This window comes from Carcharodon carcharias, chromosome 17 (assembly GCF_017639515.1).
Source record: "Carcharodon carcharias isolate sCarCar2 chromosome 17, sCarCar2.pri, whole genome shotgun sequence".
In the NCBI taxonomy this organism is placed as follows: Eukaryota; Metazoa; Chordata; class Chondrichthyes; order Lamniformes; family Lamnidae; genus Carcharodon; species Carcharodon carcharias.
In genome coordinates, this window is record NC_054483.1 from 99,817,825 (window position 1) to 99,839,245 (window position 21,421).

The window sequence follows — 21,421 nt, forward strand, 5'->3', positions numbered from 1 at the left end:
AGTTCTCTAGCCTGCCTTTGCACCTTCAGCAACTGAGTCCAGGGGCTCGTGCTCTGACTCAGACTTGACAGATTTCCGGTCTCCAGTAGTCCACAGACTGCCGGGGACCTGGGAAGTCCCTGCCAGCACCTGCTGTGGATCACGCGGCACAATGTGCTCATCAGATTATGGACTCTGAGGCTACTTTAAAAGATAGGTCCCACCAATGTGTGTGTTTCTGCACTGGTACAGGGTGTGAGAGCTGTGATGGGTCTTTAATGAGGGTTTCAGCAGATTCCTCTTCCGAGATGTCTTTGGGGCTTAAGTTGAGGACCTGGGTCATGGGCTCCCTCGGCTATTTCCCAGATGTGTGCCTGCAAAAGCAATGAGAGATAATTAGGGCATGGCAGTGGCCTGTGAAACAGGACACATCACTCACAGCATGGTTATCTGATGGAAGATGCACTGCTGGATCCCCACTTGGTTGAACATCGCCGATCTCACTGGCAGCACAGGAATGGTCCAGATCCTCGTCGGACAGCTGGATGGCTCTGTTTTCAAAGTCCGTGAGCACCCTGACTTCAGGCTTTCCTCCACCAGTCTCTCACTTGGTTGTGTGCCAGCTTGTCTTGCATGAATACAGATGGAGAGTGTGTAAGCAGAATGCCAGTCAGGCCAGATGATAAGTATGCCCAGCATGTGTGGGTGGTGAGTGGTGCCATGGACAGGATGAGGACAATGAAGATGTGTGTGAGAGAGTGAATGGTGATGTCCCTTGAACTGACAGTGAGTGAAATCCCTGTGAATGTGTGATGGGTTTGTGAGTATGTGAGTTGAGAGTGGTGAGAAGAGTGATGAGAAGAGTGACTTACCCTGGAGGAATGGAGATCATTCATCCTCTTTCAGCACTGGGTAGCTATCCTCTTTTGGAGGCCACCTCTGTCACTGCCTCCCATGCTGGATTTGTCACCTTGCTTGCTGACCTTCACCCAGAGTGGGGGTAAAGGATATGGTGGTAGGTCTCCACTGCATCCAGTAGGCACTTAAAGGAGGTGTCAGTGAATGTGGAGGCAGCATGTTTCCTCCCTTTGGCAGCCATCAGTTCGCAGCAGCTTCCTATTCCTTGAAGAGTGTTTGCTTTGTGCAGGGGCGGTATTTAAATATGGTGCCCAGTTTACTGAAGGCCTGATGTAACACAGTACGGGTGAATAAGAGGCTGTACCGCCAGCAACCTGGAGTGTTTCCCGGGAATGCATGATTAATAAGTGGAATTGGGATGATACGGTGTGAAAAACTGCCATTGTGGCTGGTGAGTAAAAAGCTCTTTTCCCCACCCGCTACCGAACTTAGTGCAAATCTGGGACAAATCTGCAAACCTCTCACAAGCCCATATAGTTGCTAAGGCTTCTTTTTCAACTACTTCATTTCTTTGCTCCGTACAGTCAGTGATTGGAATGCATAGCACATTGGTCTGCGTTTACCATCTTTCCAGGTCTGTGAGAATACTGCTTTTAGTCCATCGATGATGTATCTGCAGCAACTATCGTAGGCTGTTCGGGGTTACAGTGAGCCAATGTGTCGGGTGAAATGAGTGTCTGTTTTATCCTTTCAAATGAAATTTGTTGATGTTCTCCCAACAACATGCTTGGTCTTGCATAAGCAATTATCGCACTGGTTCAGTTACATGTGCCATTTTAGTTAAGAATTTTCCTACTTGATTGATCATCCCCATGAAGTGCTGAAGCTCTGACATTGTGAGGTGGTTGAAATTCTCTGATTGCTTTGGCTTTTTGAGTATCATCCCAAATGTTTGATACAGTAATGGTGTGTCCCAGAAATGTAATGGTTGATTGTGAGGATTCATATTTATTATTAAGGGGGTAGACATGCTTCTTGCAAGCATTGCAATATTGCTCTCATTCTGGCATCACACTCTGATGTAGTGGACCTGTGGTTCAGGCTATCATCTATGTGACAGATGGCCCCTTCTAATCCTTCTACAATACTCGTCATCATCCTCTGAAAAATCTCTGGTGCTGATGTAATACCAAAGGGTAGTTGTTTGAAGTAACAAGCGACCATACAGCTCCACAGTCTGGGAGACATTCAACTGAAGGTCAAAGGACAGTTGACTGCTACACTTCAGTACAAAGGAAGAGAAATCATAGAAACTTTGCATATGATCCACAACCAAGTTCACTATTAAGCTGAAAAAGCTTGCACAAGCCATGTGATAAATGTTGTCAGTACTTTGGATTCCTCATCCAAAGGTAGTTGCCAAAAGCCAATGTTTGCATCTAGTTTGGTAAAAATTGTGCTGTTTGTTAGTTTTGCCAGGCTCTCATCCACAGGCACCAATGGGTGTATCTCCCTTTCCACTGCTTTGGCTAACTGTGTGAGGTCAACACAGATTTGCAGTGAGCTGTTTGGTTTCGGTACTAGAATCATTCCTGAACACCAACTTGCAGGTTTTGTTACAGGTGGCATGACTCAATTTCTTGCCACACCTTCTGTAAAAGTGGGTGTGGAACTTTCCTTGGGGTGAACAAGCATATTGATTTGGCTTCTGTTCTCAATATGATGTGATAAGTTGTTTCAGCTTCTCCAGACCTCTAAATAAGTTTGGAAATTCTCTCTGAATTCTTTTGGTTTGCCTTGGCTTCCCAAATCATCTACTTTATCAATGAGTTGCAGATTTGTGCAAGCTTTTCAGCTTAATAGTGAACTTGGTTGTGGATCACAGACAAAGTTCCTAAGATTTCTCTTCCTCTGAGGTGAAGTGTAGCAGTCAATTGTCCTTTGACCTTTCATTGAATGCCTTCCCAGACCGTGGAGCTGTATGGTTGACAGCTGGAGGAAGTCTTGCTTTACCCACTGTTCTGTGCCTGTGTTCTGTGAAATTCCTGCTCCAGTGTCTAATTTGAAGTTTGTTTTATGTCCATTGACCATAATGTCTGCACTCCAATAGTTCCCATTAGATCCTGTAATTTTGCCCAAGAATGGCACTTCATTGCCTGTTGCATCTTCAATTTCTTGAATGCTACCTGTTTTAATTGGTTTCTTTTTACATTTCTGAGTTAGCAGCCTTTTGCTGCAACATATATATAGCTTTAAAATGTCCTCTCCTCTTACAGGAATGGCACTTTGCATTTCTGGTGGGACACTCTTTCTCCCGATGCAGTCTTTTCCCGCCACAGTGAGAACACTGAGTAATGGCAGATACCATGTTCTCTTCGCTCTTTTCCTGTTCGTGAGTAACTGTGCTGCTACTTCACTGTGCCAATCATTTTGTTCTGAACGAAATGTTCCCATCACCTCGAATAAATACATGATTTTGCTTTCTCACTTCTGCTCGCCTTGTTAACTACACAGTCTTTGATAGCGTTAAATTTGTCTTTGGTTGTAGAAAACGTAATAAAGACTGCTACAACAATGCAATCCAAAATTAATTCCTGTTTCAGGACTTCATTTTCACAATTCTCAGCTGATCAATATAAATCATTAATGAAGGACTCTACACTCTCTCCCGGTCTTTGGGTACTTCTATTGAACATCATCCTTTCTCTGAATATGACCTTTCTAAGGCTGAAATATATATCAAAAGCTTTATAACATCTTCGTATGTCTCCACCTCTTCATTTGTGGCTTGTTTGACCAATGATCATCTGCACGACTACCTATGGCGTAGAGATTTATGCTCTGTGTAACTTTTCCTTGCTAGACCTATCTGCTAGTCCCAAAGCTGCTCTGTACCTGGTAAACCTACAATGTCAATTCTGCCACTTCTGGGCTTGATTGGGCCTTCCACATGGTTGAAGCACTCTGGTAAGGGTATGATTTTCTCAATGGCTTTTCTTCACTCCAGTCTTTCTTCGAGTTCTGTTGGTGTTTCTCCTACATTGTCCTTTCCTCGCAGTCATTTTGCTTGCTGCTTTTTCAGTCACTGGGCTTTTTTCCCTCTGTCTTCAGTCTTGGGATTTTTTACTTGGTGCTTTTTCCATTGACTTTACAACTGCCACATCTGTTCTCATCATTGTGGGTCTTAGTTTTTACTTATCCTTGGTGAGGATTGATAGAGGCTGCTGGGGGCAAGACTGTTGGTAAACTTTACCTTTTATTAAACATTCTTCAAACCATATATAAGACAAGGCTGAGCACGAGGCTTCACGTGGAACCATCCCTCAGTAGGCTTTGTTGTCATGTGATCTTACATCACTGATGATGTAGACTGTCCAAGATAAGCAAATGTATTTGGATGAAGGAAGCCTTTTCCCTATTTGGTTCCAAGCTTCCCATTACAGTGTCAGTTGTCAGTTAAATAATCTAGTGTCCTTCCCTCACCAATTCTCTTTTGAAGTACAGCAACTGTTAATGCAGCAGTAATTTTCCACCATTAAAAGACAACACTGGCGTTAAATCCTCAGTTCGTCCACTTTTCTTAATAGCCGTGGAAGCAGTGTGGGGCAGGAGGCTGGGAAAACTCCCTCCATTTCTTTGAATTTGAACATATAAACAATGATGCAAAGGTTAAAATCTCATCCAGCCCATCCCAAACCATGATAATATTTTGTGTATCAGTATATAAACTCCCTACCCAACCCAAGTGATCTACTGCGATTGGCTAAAAAACACAAAAAAAAAAAATCCCTGACCAGTTTGGGGAAAAGAATCAGGAAAATGCCTCTCTGAGCAAATCTAGACAGGAGGTAATTCTGGCCCTGGTTAATGTTACCAAGGACCTCCCTGGTGATCTCCACCCAGCCAGAAATGGATCCAGCTCTCTCTCGAAGGAATTCGGTGAATCAGCGTTAACCACAGGAGTCGGCAGCCTGTTCTAGTCACTGGGAAAAGAGTTATTTCCTGATATTTATCCTAGATATGACCTTGTGTAACTTGACATTGTGACCCCTGCTCCTCCTGAAGCTATTTTGTGAAACAAAATGTCTACACTAACACAAACTATTTCGATCATCAACTGATCAGATCACCCCTACAACCACACTTCTCTAAAGTGTACAGTCTCATGTCATTAAGCCTGTCTTGGTACCCAAGGTGCTTTAAACTAGGAATTAGTCCAGTCCTCCTCTGCACCCTTGTCAAAGCCTCAATATTTCCCACCATGCGAGGAAACAAAACTGGACACAGTATAGTGAAGTCTGACAGAGGGTGTTAATTTTGACTTTTCCAAAGCAAATGAAAAGTGACCACATGGGAGAAGGGAGGAGGAAGGGGGAGGGTAGGGGGTGGAGGGAGGTATGGGGATGGGGGGAGGGGAGGGGAGGGAGAAGTGTGGGAACGGCAGGGAGGGACTGGAAGAGCCTGTGTATTTACAGTCTTTGAAATAAGCCTGTCTGAAGGTACAGGGTGGCTTCAGACTTATTCTTTCCTCACCAGACCAGTAATGGATTTAACATGAAAGCAGAGGATGAACATTGAGCTCTGGTGGCTGGATGTTGAATAAGAAGTTTTGTTTTGATCCTTTGAGAGAAAAAAAACAAAGCATTCTTGGCAATCTCAGGTACAGAATGCAGACGCAAAATTGCAAGCTTTGACTATACACTGTTTTTTTTTTCCTGAGTCTGAACCATATCAGCAATGGAAAAATAAGGTGGAAATGTGAACACGGGTTACCTATTTACCCCGGAGGAAGCAGTAAAATATCTTTGGAAATGGGTGTGGATGACTTGGATGCTGAAGAGGGATTTACCATTCTATTACAATTTTTGGATAAATTTTACAAAAAAGATAGGTCGCTGGATGCATATGAGGCATGGTCAGCTTTTGATAGATTTAAGACGACAGATGGTCAGTCCACAGAGGAGTACATTATGGTCTTTGATGAGTGGTATAAGAGACCAAAAAAGTTTAAACTTGAAATCTCAGAGTCCACATTGGCTTTCAAATTACTGGACTGTGCACTTATTTCTCATGTCAATAGGCTTTTGGTTTTGATGGGGTTTCAATTCCATGGCAAAGACTCGCTCCTCGGCTAAATGGTTACTACCCTGAAAAAACTTTTGGGAAAGCAGTCGCTCCCAGCTGCTTTCCTGTCAAACACTAATGACTCTGTTGTAAAGTGAAGGATGGAAAACTCCATGGTTACCGAAGTTTGAGATCGCCAAAATGTTAGATAGATTTCAGTACAAAGACTAGGTTGTTGATAGGTGATCTGAAGAAGGTCGCACTTTCAGCCAATTTGAGAATTGAGACAAAAAGTGGGTCTGGGATGGTGACTGAGGGTGCTTGAACCCGAGAAATGCATGGGGAATGATTAATCTGTGTTATTAATATGATTCTAAATATCATTAAGCAATGAATTGCCCCCAGCGAAATAATTGTGTTTTTGAAGCAACCTGTGAAACAGAGAATTCTGACGCTGAAAATGATGATGGTGACTGACGTGTTGGAATTGTGTTGGTCACAGGGAGCTTGAATTTGGTGATAGCAGATGACAAAGCACCATGTGCATCACATACTCATTTGTTTTGTGGGGCAGAGCAAGAGGGATAAGATATCGGTAGGAAATCAGAGTGTGATAAACAGGAAGGGCTATTTTGTCCAGAGGTCAACCGTTCAAAATGGGTTCCTGGGTATCATATTGTCCAGAAGGATCGGATAACTAGAGGGTTGAAACAATAGTGGGAAGGGCAGGAAAGTCTACTAGGAACTAAGGGATGAATGTCCAGGATGATGGACAAACAGTGAAGGCCATGGGCTGGGAACATAGAGTACAAGAATGGAGAATAAGGAAGTGTAGCCCAAGTTATAGTAATGTGTCGGGTGATGAATCTCGAGTGAGGACATGTTCACATACAGTGAATAGGGCCTCAGATGGGGTACAGAGGGGATTTAACAATAGGAGCCCAGAAAGACTTCAACAGGCAAGTAGGGGTCGCATCTTGACTGGACGACATAATAGAGTGGTGAATGCTGAACCATGATGATGAAAGAGCAGAAGCAAGAATCCCCATGACCAAGAGGTTTTTGTAGTGGCTAATAAATTAGGAGATAAAGCTATATGGGAGGCTAAACAGAAGGAGTTGGATAGTTGGAGAGGGTTTGGTAGTTTTCAGGGGTCCCAAATAGGGATCAGCCAGCATTATCAGAAAACATTTTGGATCTAAGATTAATTTACCCCAGCAATCACATTTGGAGAGTGTTAGCCCTACCACAGTCAGGTGGGCTAGGTCCTCAGAGGCGGGTGCTTCCAGGGATGAAAAGGAACAGCTGCAAAGTCTGATTGGACAGTTGGAGTGGTTGGGCATACAGATGAGGCTGGATGCAAGCTTTGATGTTCTTTAATTGAGTATTATAATGTAGCATCCCAAGGTCCAGGACACTGTGCGGGAAAAAAAAAGAAAAAAATTGAAGATGGAGAAACATGTACTAAAGTTTCCATCTTTGAGTGACCCTGTGATGTAGAATTGATGGCGTTCAGTGACACCTTTCACACAAACACCTTGTTGATGGGTGCAACGGATTTCATGGCGTTTCTTGGGGATGAAAATGGGAAATGTTGTCCTTTGGCTTGGAAAAATCTACATGGGGGAAATGGCAAAGGAAATGTCCCAATAGAGTGTTATGTTGACTTATTTTTCTGTCTTCAATTTCTATTCTTTTATCTGAAAAGAAAAATGCAATTTTTTTGCTGGCAGAAGGGTATCTTCCAATGTTGAAGTTGTGCTGCAATAGAGTACATGCTTTAAGTTGGTAATTAAGAACAGCCACCCTCATTTGGAGAGGCATTAGGGCTTCATTACTAGAGTATAAAAAAGTGTTCACACTGGGTGTTGGGGAGAACTGAAAATGTCTGTGTATTTACTCTACAGTCTTGGAAATAAACCTGTCAGGCTGGCTTCAGACTCATTCTTTCCTAAGCAGACCAGTAATGGATTTAACAGCAGTAGTAGGTCATATAGCCTCTTGAGTCCACTCCACTATTCAATAAGATTCAACACTATTCTACAAGATGCACTGCAGGAATTCACCAAGGCTCTTTCGACAGCACCTTCAAAACCCACGACCACTACCATCTAGAAGGACAAGGATAGCAGACAGATGGGAACACCAGCACCGGGAAGTTCCCCTCCAAGTCACTCACCATCCTGACTTGGAAATATATCGCCGTTCCTTCACTATCGCTGGGTCAAACTCCTGGAATTCACTTCCTAACAGCACTGTGGGTGTACCTACACCACATGGACTGCAGCAGTTCAAGAAGGCAGCTCACCACCACCTTCTCAAGGGCAATTAGGGATGGGCAATAAATGCTAACCCTGCCAGTGATTCTCACATCCCATGAATGAATAATAAAGAAAGCTTTCCAATATTTTTTCATGTCTTCTCTGTGCTTCCTAATTTCCATTTATGATTTCACCCTTTCACTTTGAATGCTCAGCTATGCTTTCTGCAGTATTCAGCTCTTGGGTTTGGTAAACTTTGTTTTTTACCCTACTCTGTATGCTCTTTGACATCCAGGTAGGATTTAGGTTTGAGAGTTCCACCTTTTTCTTTGTGGAATATATTTATTCAGAATCCAGTTCGGCTCCTTCTCAAATTCCTTCCATTGTTTTATCTTTGACTAGCTGTTTCCAGTCCATTTTGCCAAATTACAGTTAAATTTGTCTTTCCCCAGTTTAAAGATTTTATGCCTGGTCTATATTTATCCTAAATGATAATTACTTTAAATCTAACTGAATTATGATCATGACCATCAAAATGTTCTCTCGCTGATACCCCTTCCATCTGGCCCATTTCATTCCCTAAAATTTAAGAGCAGAACTGTTGAGTTTTCCATATTGACTAAAAAAGTTCTCCTGAGTCCATTTTAGGAACTCTGTGCCCTCTATGCCTTACACCAAACTTATCTCTATTATTAGAGTATTTGAAATCCCCCACTGTTACTGTCCTATTGGGTCTGCACTTCTCAGCAACTTGTCCACATTTTTGCTTTTCTATTTCCTCTGAATGTTTGTGAGCCGTGGTGAATTCCTGCATTGCATCTTGTAGATGGTACACACTGTGGCTACTGTGCATCGATGGTGGAGGGGGTGAATGTATAAGGTGGTGGTTGGGGTGCCAATCAAGCGGGCTTATTTATCCTGGATGGTGTCAAGCTTCTTGAGCGTTGTGGGAGCTGCACTCATTCAGGCAACTGGGGAGTATTCCATCACACTCCTGACTTGTAACTTGTAGATGGTGGACAGGCTTTGGGGAGTCAGGAGGTGAGTTACTCATTGCATGATTCCTAGCCTTGGACCTGCTCTTGTAGCCACATTATTTATATGGCTAGTCCAGTTCAGTTTCTAGTCAATGGTGACCCCCAGGATGTTGATAATGGGGGATTCAGTGGTGGTAATGCCATTGAATGTCAAGGGGCTATGCTTAGATTCTCTCTTGTTGGAGATGGCCATTGCCTGGCACTTCTGTGGCATGAATGTTACCTGCCACTTGTCAGCCCAATCCTGGATATTGAACAGGTCTTGCTGCATTTGGACATGGACTGCTTCAGTATCTGAGGAGTCGCGAATGGTGCTGAGTGTTGTGCAATCATTAGCAAACATCCCCTTACAATGGAAGGAAGGTCATTGATGAAGCAGCAGACGCTTCCAAGGGTGGAATTTTCCCAAATTTGCACTAAGTGTGGTAGCAGGTGAGTAAAACAATGTTTTACCCGCCGGCTGCGATGGCAGGTTTTCACGCCCTATTGTCCTGAACTGGCCTAATTTTTTATGCACTCCTGGGAAACATGCCGTTTCCATGGCGGACGGGCTCTCATTCACCTGCCCGCCAGCACCCTGCTGTTGCATCATACCAGGTGCCATATTTAAAGTCCAAAATCAAGCACACATATCAGTACATCCAGCCCATGGAACACATGGCCCTGAAACTTAAAAAGACTGCAGCCCCCAGGTTTAGCAAAGCATCTCTCGAACAACTTTTGGATGCTGTGGAAGCCCGCCAGGATCTCCTCTACCCCCACTGTGGCCGCTGGATGGGAGCAACAGCACTAAATGGCTTGGGAGGCAGTGGCAGCTGTGGTCAGTGCCAACGCACTGCAAAAGAGGACAGCCATCCAGTGCCACAAGAGAATGAATGATCTCCTCCATTCCGCCAGGGTAAGTAACTCATCTCATTACTCAACTCACACACTCACAAACCCATCACACATCCGTAGGGCCCGCACTTGCTGCCGCTTCAAGGGGCATCACCATTCACTCTCTCACGCTCATTGTCATTGTCCCCATCCCATCCATGGGACCACAATACCCACACAGGCCAGGCATACTTGTCATCTGGCCTGACAAGTGTCCTGCTTACGCTTTCTCCACCTTTATCCATACAGGACAATCTGGCACACAAGAGAGAGAGGTCGCAGACTAGTGGCGGAATGCCCAAAGTCAGGGACCTCGCGGACTTGGTAAACAGAACCATCCAGATGGCCGGATCTGGATCTGGACCGTTCCTGTGCTGACAGTGAGGTCAGCACTTCTCTACCAAGTGAAGATCCAACAGTGCAATGTCCACCAGACAACCATACCGTGAGTGATGTGTCCTCTTTCACAGGCCAAAGCTTCTAAAGTTTCATGCTGCATCTCTAAGATATGACCCTGATCATGGAGCACATGTGAGCTGCCCTCGGCCAGACAGGAGTCAGGCATTCTCAGAGGCTGTGTGAAGATTTATGGAGTGTCCTCAATATGTCATCATCATCCTCCTGCAATTGAGCGACTATTAGGGCCTCCACCGCATCTCCATGACAGGGGCATTCTCAGAGAGGGTATTTGAGCTGCCATAAGCCAGACTGGAATCAAATGTTCACAAATGCGATGTGAGGAACTATGGGGTCACCTCATTGCAGGTCGTCATCATCCTCCACAAATCTAGCAGCTATGAGGGCCTCTCGAGCACACCAGCCTCATCTAGCCAGTGCGAGGGCCTCAGCCCAATCGCCTCCGAGGACCTCCTCATCCTCATCCCTATCATGATGTTGGACTTTAAATATGGCACCTGGTATGATGCAACCTCATCCCTGTTCTTCGGAGGAGATGTGCAGCTCCTCCAGCTCCTCCTCAGCCAGCTCATCCCCCTTTAGAGTGCCAGGTTGTAAATGATGCAGCAGATGGCAACGATGCGTGACACCCACTATGGACTGTATTTCAGGGCTCCACCAAACAGTCCGGGGACGGAACCTCATCTTCAGCATTCCAATGATCTGCTGTGCCAAGCTGTGAGCTGCAGTATGAGCTTCATTTTCCCATCGCTCTGAGGCCAGCCTGAAGCCATCTTCTGAGGCGCAGGTAACCCTTAACCTCGAGGAGCCTCTATGGACTCTGGAAGACTCCAGGGATCCGTGCACATCCCTTGGAAACCATACCCACACCTGCAGGATGTGTTTCTGGTCGCACACCAGCTACACATTCAGCGCATGGAAGTCCTTGCGGTTGATGTTGACAGGAGCTCTGGGGAACTTGGTGGCACTTTGATGCCTCTGCATTGCTTGAGTGGGCCGATAAATTAGGAGACCAACCCCGTTCATATCAATGTGACTGTGCCTGAACTGTCTCAGTTGCTGAGAAATGGTCACTTTCTACAGGTTTCCTGAATGCGTGGCCACTTCCCTCGCCCACCCTACACCCCAACCCTGAATGCTTGTGTGCTATATTCAACGGCAGGGCTGCCCTTGCACACACCCCACACACTCACCTGCCACCAGTCGCCTCATTAGCAAGGCTGCACTTGCCCCCCCGCTCCCCCTCACCCTCAAAAGTCACCTCCAAGACACAGCGACGCTCAACTCTAACTCCCTGGTGCCCTTGAAGCCTGCAAAGCAACAATGGACCCTGATGAGCTCTGCAGAACGTGGCTGTTCACTCACCTCCAGTTTACCCAAAGTGCAGGCCGCCAAGTGCACATTGCCTCTGTGCTGTTGTGAAACACGTCAGCGTGCTTTCCTGCCGATGTGGACGGACGATCCAGCGAGGGTGCAAGAGCCTGGCGGGATGCTCTGATAATGATATGCTGATGTATTACAACGAGGTTTCCAAAGGCCGATGGTGGGAAATGCGACCTGCTGTAGGCAGACTGAGTGGACAATCACAATCTGCCTTCCTACCGTCGTGAAATTGATCGTGCTACATTGTCTGTTCACACCACCCATCACGCCTGAGCGGGCATGGAAAATTCCATCCCAAGTATCTATTTCACAGAATCTCACAGTGTAGAAGAGGCCCTTCGGCTCATCGAGTCTGCACCAACACGTGAGAAACACCTGACCTACCTACCTAATCCCATTTACCAGCACTTGGCCCATAGCCTTGAATGTTATGATGTGCCAAGTGCTCATCCAGGTACTTTTTAAAGGATGTGAGACAACCTGCCTCCACCACCCTATCAGGCAGTGCATTCCAGACTGTCACCACCCTCTGGGTAAAAAAGGTTTTCCTCACATCCCCCCTAAACCTCCTGCCCCTCACCTCGAACTTATGTCCCCTTGTGACTGACCCTTCAACTAAGGGGAACAGCTGCTCCCTATCCACCCTGTCCATGCCTCTCATAATCTTATACACCTCGAACAGGTCGCCCCTCAGTCTTCGCTGCTCCAACGAAAACAACCCAAGTCTATCCAACCTCTCTTCATAACTTAAATGTTTCATCCCGGGCAACATCCTGGTGAATCTCCTCTGCAACCCCTCCAGTGTAATCACATCCTTCCCATAATGTGGCAACCAGAACTGCACACAGTACTCCAGCTGTGGCCTCACTAAAGTTCTATACAACTCTAACATGACCTCCCTACTTTTGTAATCTATGCCTGGATTAATAAAGGCAAGTGTCCCATATGCCTTTTTCACCACCCCACTAACATGCCCCTCCGCCTTCAGAGATCTATGGACACACACGCCAACGTCCTTTTGTTCCTCAGAACTTCCTGGTGTCATGCCATTCATTGAATACTTCCTTGTCAAATTACTCCTTCCAAAGTGCCCTCAATTCATCTATCTTAGGCCCCTTTCATTAAAGTTTATACCACAAATCACTGAATAACTCTCTGGTTGTCTATTTTGTAGCCTATGGTTCCTGGACTTTTAAAAATTGCTTCCTAAATTTTTACTGAGGGAATGCTGCACTGTTAGAGGTGCTGTTTTTCGGATTAAAGGTTAAACGAAGGTCCTGCCTGTCCCCTCAGGTGAAAGTTTGAAATACCACGGCATAATTTGGAAAAATGCAAGGTGTCCTTGTCAACATTGCACCGAAAGTAGATGTGGCACTCAGAAAAACCCATAGGCCAACACATGTTCCTCTCTGAAGACCCCCCAAGGTAATCGCAAAAGTTTTATATAATTGTCTGTTTTTGCTTCTTACTTTAGACACTGTACTGGCATGTTGTGGAGATAGATTTGGTTGATCAGGTGAGGGTTCTCTACCTTTACCAGGTTTACATAATAGATGTGACCAGTTTCAGTCCCCACAGCAACATAGTTGGAGGAGGAACAGCTCACCATATCCGTGATCTGAAAAAGGAAGTACATGAAATTAATTTTCAAATCATCACAGCCTTCATTTAGGGATGCACTGCAGTTTGCAGGGGATTTACTCTAACTTCCTCCTCCCGCCACATTTTAAAAATTCATTTACGGGATGTGAGCATCACCGACGGGGCCAGCATTAATTGCCCTTGGTGCTGAGCTGCCTTCTTGATCCGCTGCAGTCCACGTGGTGTAGGTACACCCACAGTGCTGTTAGGGAGGGAGTTCCAGGATTTTGACCTAGTAACAATCAGGATGGTGAGTGGCTTGAAGGGGAACTGCCAGGTGGTGGTATTCCCATCTATCTCCCGCCCTTGTCCTTCTAGATGGTAGTGGTCGTGGATTTAGAAGGTGCTGTCTAAGGAGGCTTGGTGAGTTCCTGCAGTGCATCTTATAGATGGTACACACTGCTGTCACTGTGCAGCAGTGGTGGAGGGAGTGAATGTTTGTGGATGGGGTGCCAATCAAGAGGGCTGCTTTGTCCTAGATGGTGTCAAGCTTCATGTGAGGAAAACCAGGGGTAGGGGTGGTTAAAATGGAGCATTTGCCCACTCCATTTCTGCCCTGATCTGACCAACTGCAATTTTAAATCGGAGGTGATAAGAACCAGGTATGAGGCGAGGTCTCTTTTAGATTGGTGACACAAAGGACGGACCTGAGCAGAGGTAGCAGGGGGAGCAGCGACAGCAGTAATAAGTAGATTAGTAGAACCCATGGTTCACTAATGCCCTTTAGGGAAAGAAAAACACTGGGGAGGTGGTGGTAGCATAGTGATATTGTCAGTGCATTGATAATCTAGATACCCAGGCTAATGCTCTGGAGACCTGGGTTCAAATCCCACCAAGGTAGATGGTGGAATTTGAATTCAATAAAAATCTGGAATTAAGTAAAGCCACATGACTCCAAATGCACAGCAATGTGGTTGACTCTTAAATGGCCTAAAATGTTTCAAATGAAACTGAGCGAATGAAATGACAACCTCAGCCCTCCTTAGTAACATTTAGGGGCTTGTGCCAAAATTGGGAAAGCTGTCTCACAGACTAGTCAAGCAAGAGCTGGTCATAGTCACAGATAATGTCCCAGATACCACCATCCCTGAGCAGAGGTGGCAGCACAGTGGTATACATTCGGGAGGGAGTTGTCCTGGGAATCCTCAACATCGACTCCGTACCACATGAAGTCTCATGGCATCAGGTCAAACATGGACAAGGAAACATTATGCTAATTACCACGTACCGCCCTCCCTCATCTGATGAATCAGTGCTCTTCCATGTTGAACACCACTTGGGAGGAAGCACAAAGGCGCAAGAGTGGATTTGTAGCACCAGTATAGATTGTGTTGGCCAAGTCTTAAGGGACTGCTAGACTGGGTCTGTGGCAGGTGGTGGAGGGAACCAACCTGTCCACCTCAGATGCATCTGTCCACGACAGAATCAGTAGGAGTGACCACTGCACAGTCCTTGTGGAGACAAAATTCCGTGTTCACATTGAGGTTACACTCCATTGTTGTGTGGCATGACCACCATGCTAAATGGAATAGATTTCGAACAAATCCAGCAACTCAAGACGGGGCAACCACAATCTGTAACCTCATGAACTGCATATCCCCCACTCTTCCTAGTTCAATGAAGAATGGAGGGCATGCCAGGAGCAGCACCAGGTATATCTAAAAATGAGGTGTCAATCTGGTGAAGCTATAACACAGGACTACTTGCATGCCAAATAGCATAAACAGCAAGCATTAGATAGAGCTAGGTGATTCCAAAACCAACGGATCAGATCTAAGCTCTTCAGTCCTGCCACATCCAGTCATGAATGGCGGTGGACAATTAAACAACTCACTGGAGAAGGAGGCTCCACAAATATCCCCATCCTCAATGACGGGGGAACCCAGCACATTGGTGCAAAAGATAAGGATGAAACATTTGCAATAGTCTCCAGCCAGAAACGCCAAGTGGATGATCTATCTCGGTGCCCAGCATCACAATGCCAGTTTTCAGCCAATTTGATTCACTACACATGATATCAAAAAACGGCTAAAGGCATAGGATACTGCACAGGCTATGGGCCCTGACAATGTTCTGGCAATAGTACTCAAGACTTGTGCTCCAGAAGTTGCCGTGCACCTAGCCAAGCTGTCCCAGTACAGTGACAACACTAGCATTGACCTGACAACGTGGAAAATTCTCCAGGTGTGCCCCATCCACAGAAAGAGGCCAAATCCAACCCAGCCAATTACACACCCTTCAGTCTACTCTCCATGATCAGTAAAGTGATGGAAGGGGTCATCAACTGTGCTGTCAAGCAGAGCTTGCTTAGCAATAGCCTGTTCACTGACTCCCAGTTTAGGTTCCGCAAGGGCCACTCAGCTCCTGACCTTATCAAAGCCTTGGTTCAAACATCGGCAAAAGAGCTGAACTCCAGAAGTAAGATGAGAGTAACTGCCTTTGACATCAAGACAGCATTTAACCGAGTGTGAAATCAAGGAGCCCTAGCAAAACTGGAAGCAGGGGGAAAACTCTCTGCTGGCAGGGGTCATACCTAGCAGAAAGGAAGAGGATTGTGGTTGTTGGAGATCAATTATCTCAGTTCCAGGACATCACTGCAGGAGTTGCTCAGGATATTGTCTTTGGCCCAACCATCTTCAGCTGCTTCATCAATGACCTTCCTTCCATCATAAGGTCAGAAGTGGGGATGTTCGCTGATGATTGCACAATGTTCAGCACCATTCGAGATTCCTCAGATACTGAAGCAGTCCATGTCCAAATGCAGCAAGACCTGAACAATATCCTGGCTTGGGTTAACAAGTAGCATTCGTGATACATAAGTGCCAGGCAATGACCATCTCCAACAAGGGAGAATCTAACCATTGGCCCTTGACATTCAATGGCATTACTATCACTGTATCCCCCACTATCAACATCTTCGGGGTTACCAGTGACTGACTGAACTGGACTAGCTATATAAATACTGTGGCTACAAGAGCAGGTCAGAGGCTAGGAATCCTGCAGAGAGTAACTCAATTCCTGACTCCCTCAAAACTGTCCACCATCTACAAGGCACAAACCAGGACTGTAATGGGATTCTCTCCACTTGCCTGAATGAGTGCAGCTCAGATAATTGAAGAAGTAGCAGAAGATGGTTGGGACACTACCCTGAGAAACTCCTGTATGATGTCCTGGGACCGGGATGTTTGACCTCCAACAACCACAGCAATCTTCCTTTCTGCTAGGTAGACACTCCCACCCCTACCACCCCACCACCCCTGCCCAACCTTGCACCCCTCATGATTGGGGCCCAATTTGATACTTTAAGCCCAGGCCTAAATGGAGAGCAATGGTGGCTTTCTCCCATCAGGTCAAAACTGCTGGGAACAAGAACCTGACCAGAGGACAACCAGCCAGGCCAGTTCTTGCGGGCCAAGGAATGAAGAGTATCTTTAACATCCTTCAGTTAAGGGTGAATAAATCACAGTCCATTTTACAGTCAGGGGCTACTGCAGGAAAGTGGCTGATAGTGGATGCTGGTTGGGCAGTGTTGGGCTCTGCAATGTTTCAATGCCCATCTCTATTGGGTATATCTCACTAAAGGTCACATCATGGTGCATGGCAAATTGGGTGAAACACCAGACCATCCATCGTAGAACTGTGCAGCACAGAGGAGGACATTTGGACTTCATGGCTGTGCTAGCTGTTTAAAAGAGCTATCCTTGCGCTTCACAGACCTGTCACCACTTAGAGGCAAAATAACAAAATAGATAGAAAACTGGAAAGTTTACCTTCACTGCAAGGGAAAGGGTGCTGATCATTTTCCCATCCACAATTGACCACACCTGCACGACACCCGTTATTCTCGCCGACTGCAATGAAACACAATACACTGATAGTGCATGAACAACTACATGCAAAACAGGCTTAACCTCCCCAGATAATAGGGATAGCACAGTGCTCAGTGCTCCTCTGACAGTTTCATTCCATTTCCTCCTCAGCTCTGAACCCGTCTAACCTTCCCGCAATTAGTTTTCAGGGACAGTGTAGAGGGAGCTTTACTCTGTATCTAACCCCATGCTGTACCTGTCCTGGAAGTGTTTGATGGGGACAGTGTAGAGGGAGCTTTACTCTGTATCTAACCCCGTGCTGTACCTGTCCTGGAAGTGTTTGATGGGGACAGTGTAAAGGGAGCTTCACTCTGTATCTAACCCAAATTGTACCTAACCTGGGTGTGTTTGATGGGGACAGTGTAGAGGGAGTTTTACTCTGTATCTAATCCTGTGCTGTACCTGTCCTGGGAGTGTTTGATGGGGACAGTGTAGAGGGAGCTTTACTCTGTATCTAACCCGTGCTGTACCTGTCCTGGGAGTGTTTGATGGGACAGTGTAGAGGGAGATTTACTCTGTATCTAACCCAAATTGTACCTAACCTGGGAGTGTTTGATGAGGACAGTGTAGAGGGAGCTTTACTTTGTGACATCTGTCATCCAACTATGCCTGTGTCGACCCCTCTTTCTGCTGCCTCCACTTTGCCCTCTATAAGAGATCTTGATAACTTTTCAGCTCTGATCAAATGAGGAAAATACTGACATTTTCTTTTGTGATGTCACTTTTTAGGGTTCTTTTTGCTGTTGCAATTTCAAGCACCTCTTCATTTGCCCTTATGGTCTATGAAGGAATTTTTAGTGTATGTCTTAACATCCACATTTCAAAGACATCTGTTTTCTCCCACAGATCTTTATTTATTGTCCAGGTTTCTGAAGCATAGGATAGAATGCAGCATCTTGTGAGTTTTTTCCTTGTCACAAGCTTGAGATTTCTTGTTGTTCACACGTCCTTCATCTTCACAAAATTACTTCTGGCCACCTCTATCCTCCTTCTAACTTCAGCATCACATCTGCCATCTTCTGTTATCATTTGTCCTAAATAGACAAACTTATCTACTTGTTCCAGTGTGACACCATCCACTTCAATCTTCACTCTGGTTTATTCTAATGTATTTCTTCTAACTACCATTGCTTTTGTCTTTTTGGTGTTCATACCCAATCCATATTCTAAACCGCTGGATTTTACTTGATCTACGATATTTTGTAGGATGTCTTCTGGTTCTGTAATTAGTGCTTTGTTGTTAGCGTACCGCAGGTTTGTATGTTCGCCTCCAATTTTTACCCCAGAAGGACATCTGATTGTCTAAAGTTTGTTCTGTGTACAGATTGAATCATTTTGGTGACGTTACAGTATACAGCCTTGTCGTACTCCCCTCATCACTTGATTGTCCCTCTCCTAGCCTGATGCTTGCTATTTGACACCAATTCAGGCTCTGGATAGATCTCACATCTTTACTGTCAATGTCACATTTCAGCAACACATCCATTAACTTTTGGTGATAAACACGATCAAATGTTTTCTCAGTCTGTGAAGTGTACGTAAATGTTCTTGTTTGCTTCTAGATATTTATCGAAGATTATTCTTGCTTTAAATATTCCCTCTCTTGTTCCTACTCCAGGTCTAAATCCAGACTGCACTTCACCAATTTCTGCTTCAAATATGTTATTATTTCTTTCTATTATGATTTTCAAGATCACTTTAATAAGATGACTTGTTAAGTTTATAGTGAGCTTTACTCGGTATCAAGCCCTTACTGTACTTGTCCTGGGAGTGTTTGATGGCAACAATGTAGAGCGAGCTTTACTCTGTATCAAACCCTGTGCTGTACCTGTACTGATAGTGACTTTGAGGATGGTGATTTTAACCCACCCCACAGTGGGAACAAGTGTCTGCAAAGATAACTCAGCCTCTGAAATTTTACAGTCTTGTTTGCGCTTGATTTCCACAGGCAGCTGCCAATTTATAGGTAGACAGGTAGAGACAGGTCGGACACACATTAACAGATGTAAATCAGTGCGCAGTGATGCTGTGCAGTTCTGGATGATGTTATAAGCACTGACTGAGATGCCTACTGTATAGCCCTGCTCAATGAAACCCATCAGGAAAGAAGCAGTGGCTCTGAGATGCACTGAGGACAGACAAAGCAGGAATGCTGCACTACCATGGTGTTCTCCATCCCCACAACCACCTGCCCATCCTAAAGATCTTACCGGACCCTCACCTCATCCAACCCACAGGTTACAGGCTGCAGGCTCCCTGATCTTCACCTTGTCAGCTTTGTAATGGGATGTGAATGAAGCCTGGGAGTTAAAATAGACTGCAGCTCAAACTGATGATGCTGAAGAGGTTTGACCCGCACAATAATCTTACCCTACTTCCCACCTGACACCCACTAAAAAACAAACTTACATCTGTATAACAACTGTACACAACTTCAGAACATCTCCAAGTGCTTCACAGCCACTGGAGGTACCTGTGAAGTATAGCCATTGTTGTAATGTGGAAAACATGGCAGGCCCTTTGTGCACAGCAATATCCCACAAACAACAATGTGATAACGTTTCACAACCTTTGACAGAAAAAACAGGCCAGGATGCTTCGGAGTACTCCCCAGTTTTTCTTTGAAATAGTCCCCTGAGGGCAGACAAAGCATTAGCTTAATGTCTCATCCAAAAGCTGCCACCTCTGACAGTGAAACACTCCCTCAGTACTGCACTGGAACGATCAGCCTGTATTGTGCTCCTGTTTCTCAAGTAAGGACTAAACCCATGGTCTTCTGTCTCGGAGATAGTGTTACCCATGAGTGAAGGCTGACAACTTCGTAGGGAAGAGATCCTGGTCCCCAGGACTGACATCCCTCCCCTTGTGCACAAACTCACAAGATCAAAATATCATAGAAATCCATGGCACAGAAGGAGGCCATTTGGTCCATCATGTGGTATTAGGCTGGCCAATAAGTGGCATCCAGCCTAATACCACTTTCCAGCTATCAGTCCTGTAGATTACGACACTTCACGTGCACATCCAGGTACTTTTTAAATGTTATAAGAGTTTCTGCCTCTACCACTGTTTCAGGCCATGAGTTCTAGATCCCCATCACCATTTGGTGAAACGATTTCCCTTCGAATTCCCTCTCAACTCCTACCTCTTACCCTAAATTTATGCCTCCCTTTTATGGTCCCTTCAACCAAGGGGAATAGAGCCTTCTTATCCACTCTATCTAGACCCTTCAGAATTTTATACTTCAATTTGGTCTCCCCTCAGCCTCTTCTGTTCCATAGAAAACAACCCCAGCCTACCCATAACTAAAATACCTCACAACTAAAATTCTCGCGTGTCTGAGCAACATCCTCGTAAATCTTCTCTGTATCCGCTCTAATGCGATCACATCTTTCCTATAGTGTGGTGACCAGAACTGTACATTGTACTCCAGCTGTCTGAGTTCTGATGCCTCAGTTAATAGAAATATTTAAAGGATTCAACATAGTAACAGGGAGTCCATCAGTATAGTTTTGTTATTTTTAATCTTACCACACAGTATTTTTTCCCTGTCCCCAGCAGACATGCAGATACAAAGTCCCCACTGTGTATGTCCAAGAGTGTGGTCACATTTCCTTGCTGTGATGGCTTGTAAATATGCACTGAACCCTGAAGGAAAAGGAACAATACACTCACTGTACTTTACACATGCATTCCAATACCTTAAATTGTCAACACCACACTTCACCATAACCAGCTTCCCCATCTGCCATCATGAGCAAACTGATATCATTCCCTACAACAACAACTGGCATTTAAAATTGAGGTTTTTAAACATAAATTATGGGTAAGACCAGCCCCAACACAGAATCTCATGGAACACCATATAAAAGGTGCTTCCATTCCAAGGAAATTGCTTTTATGCCATTGTCTCCTTCTATTCTGAACATTTTGTTTGTTCTTATGTCAGACACGTCCAGGTGAACTCATGGTTGAGGCAGTAGTCTCATAATTGCACTAACACCCTCCTGGAGCAGGGGTTGCGGGTGGACGACAT

At 45.2% G+C, this 21,421-nt stretch overlaps 1 protein-coding gene across 1 annotated transcript in view; it reads right to left on the reverse strand.

Annotated features, from left to right (window-relative positions):
• Positions 1–21,421, reverse strand: part of cfap43 (cilia and flagella associated protein 43) — a 148,214-nt gene that overhangs the window by 92,432 nt on the left and 34,361 nt on the right. The window contains exons 9-11 of the mRNA XM_041209312.1: positions 20,917–21,033; positions 17,287–17,367; positions 13,345–13,493 (exon numbers count right to left, since the gene is read on the reverse strand). Coding sequence (XP_041065246.1) covers positions 13,345–13,493; positions 17,287–17,367; positions 20,917–21,033 — 347 coding nt within the window. The remainder of the gene's footprint in view (positions 1–13,344; positions 13,494–17,286; positions 17,368–20,916; positions 21,034–21,421) is intronic.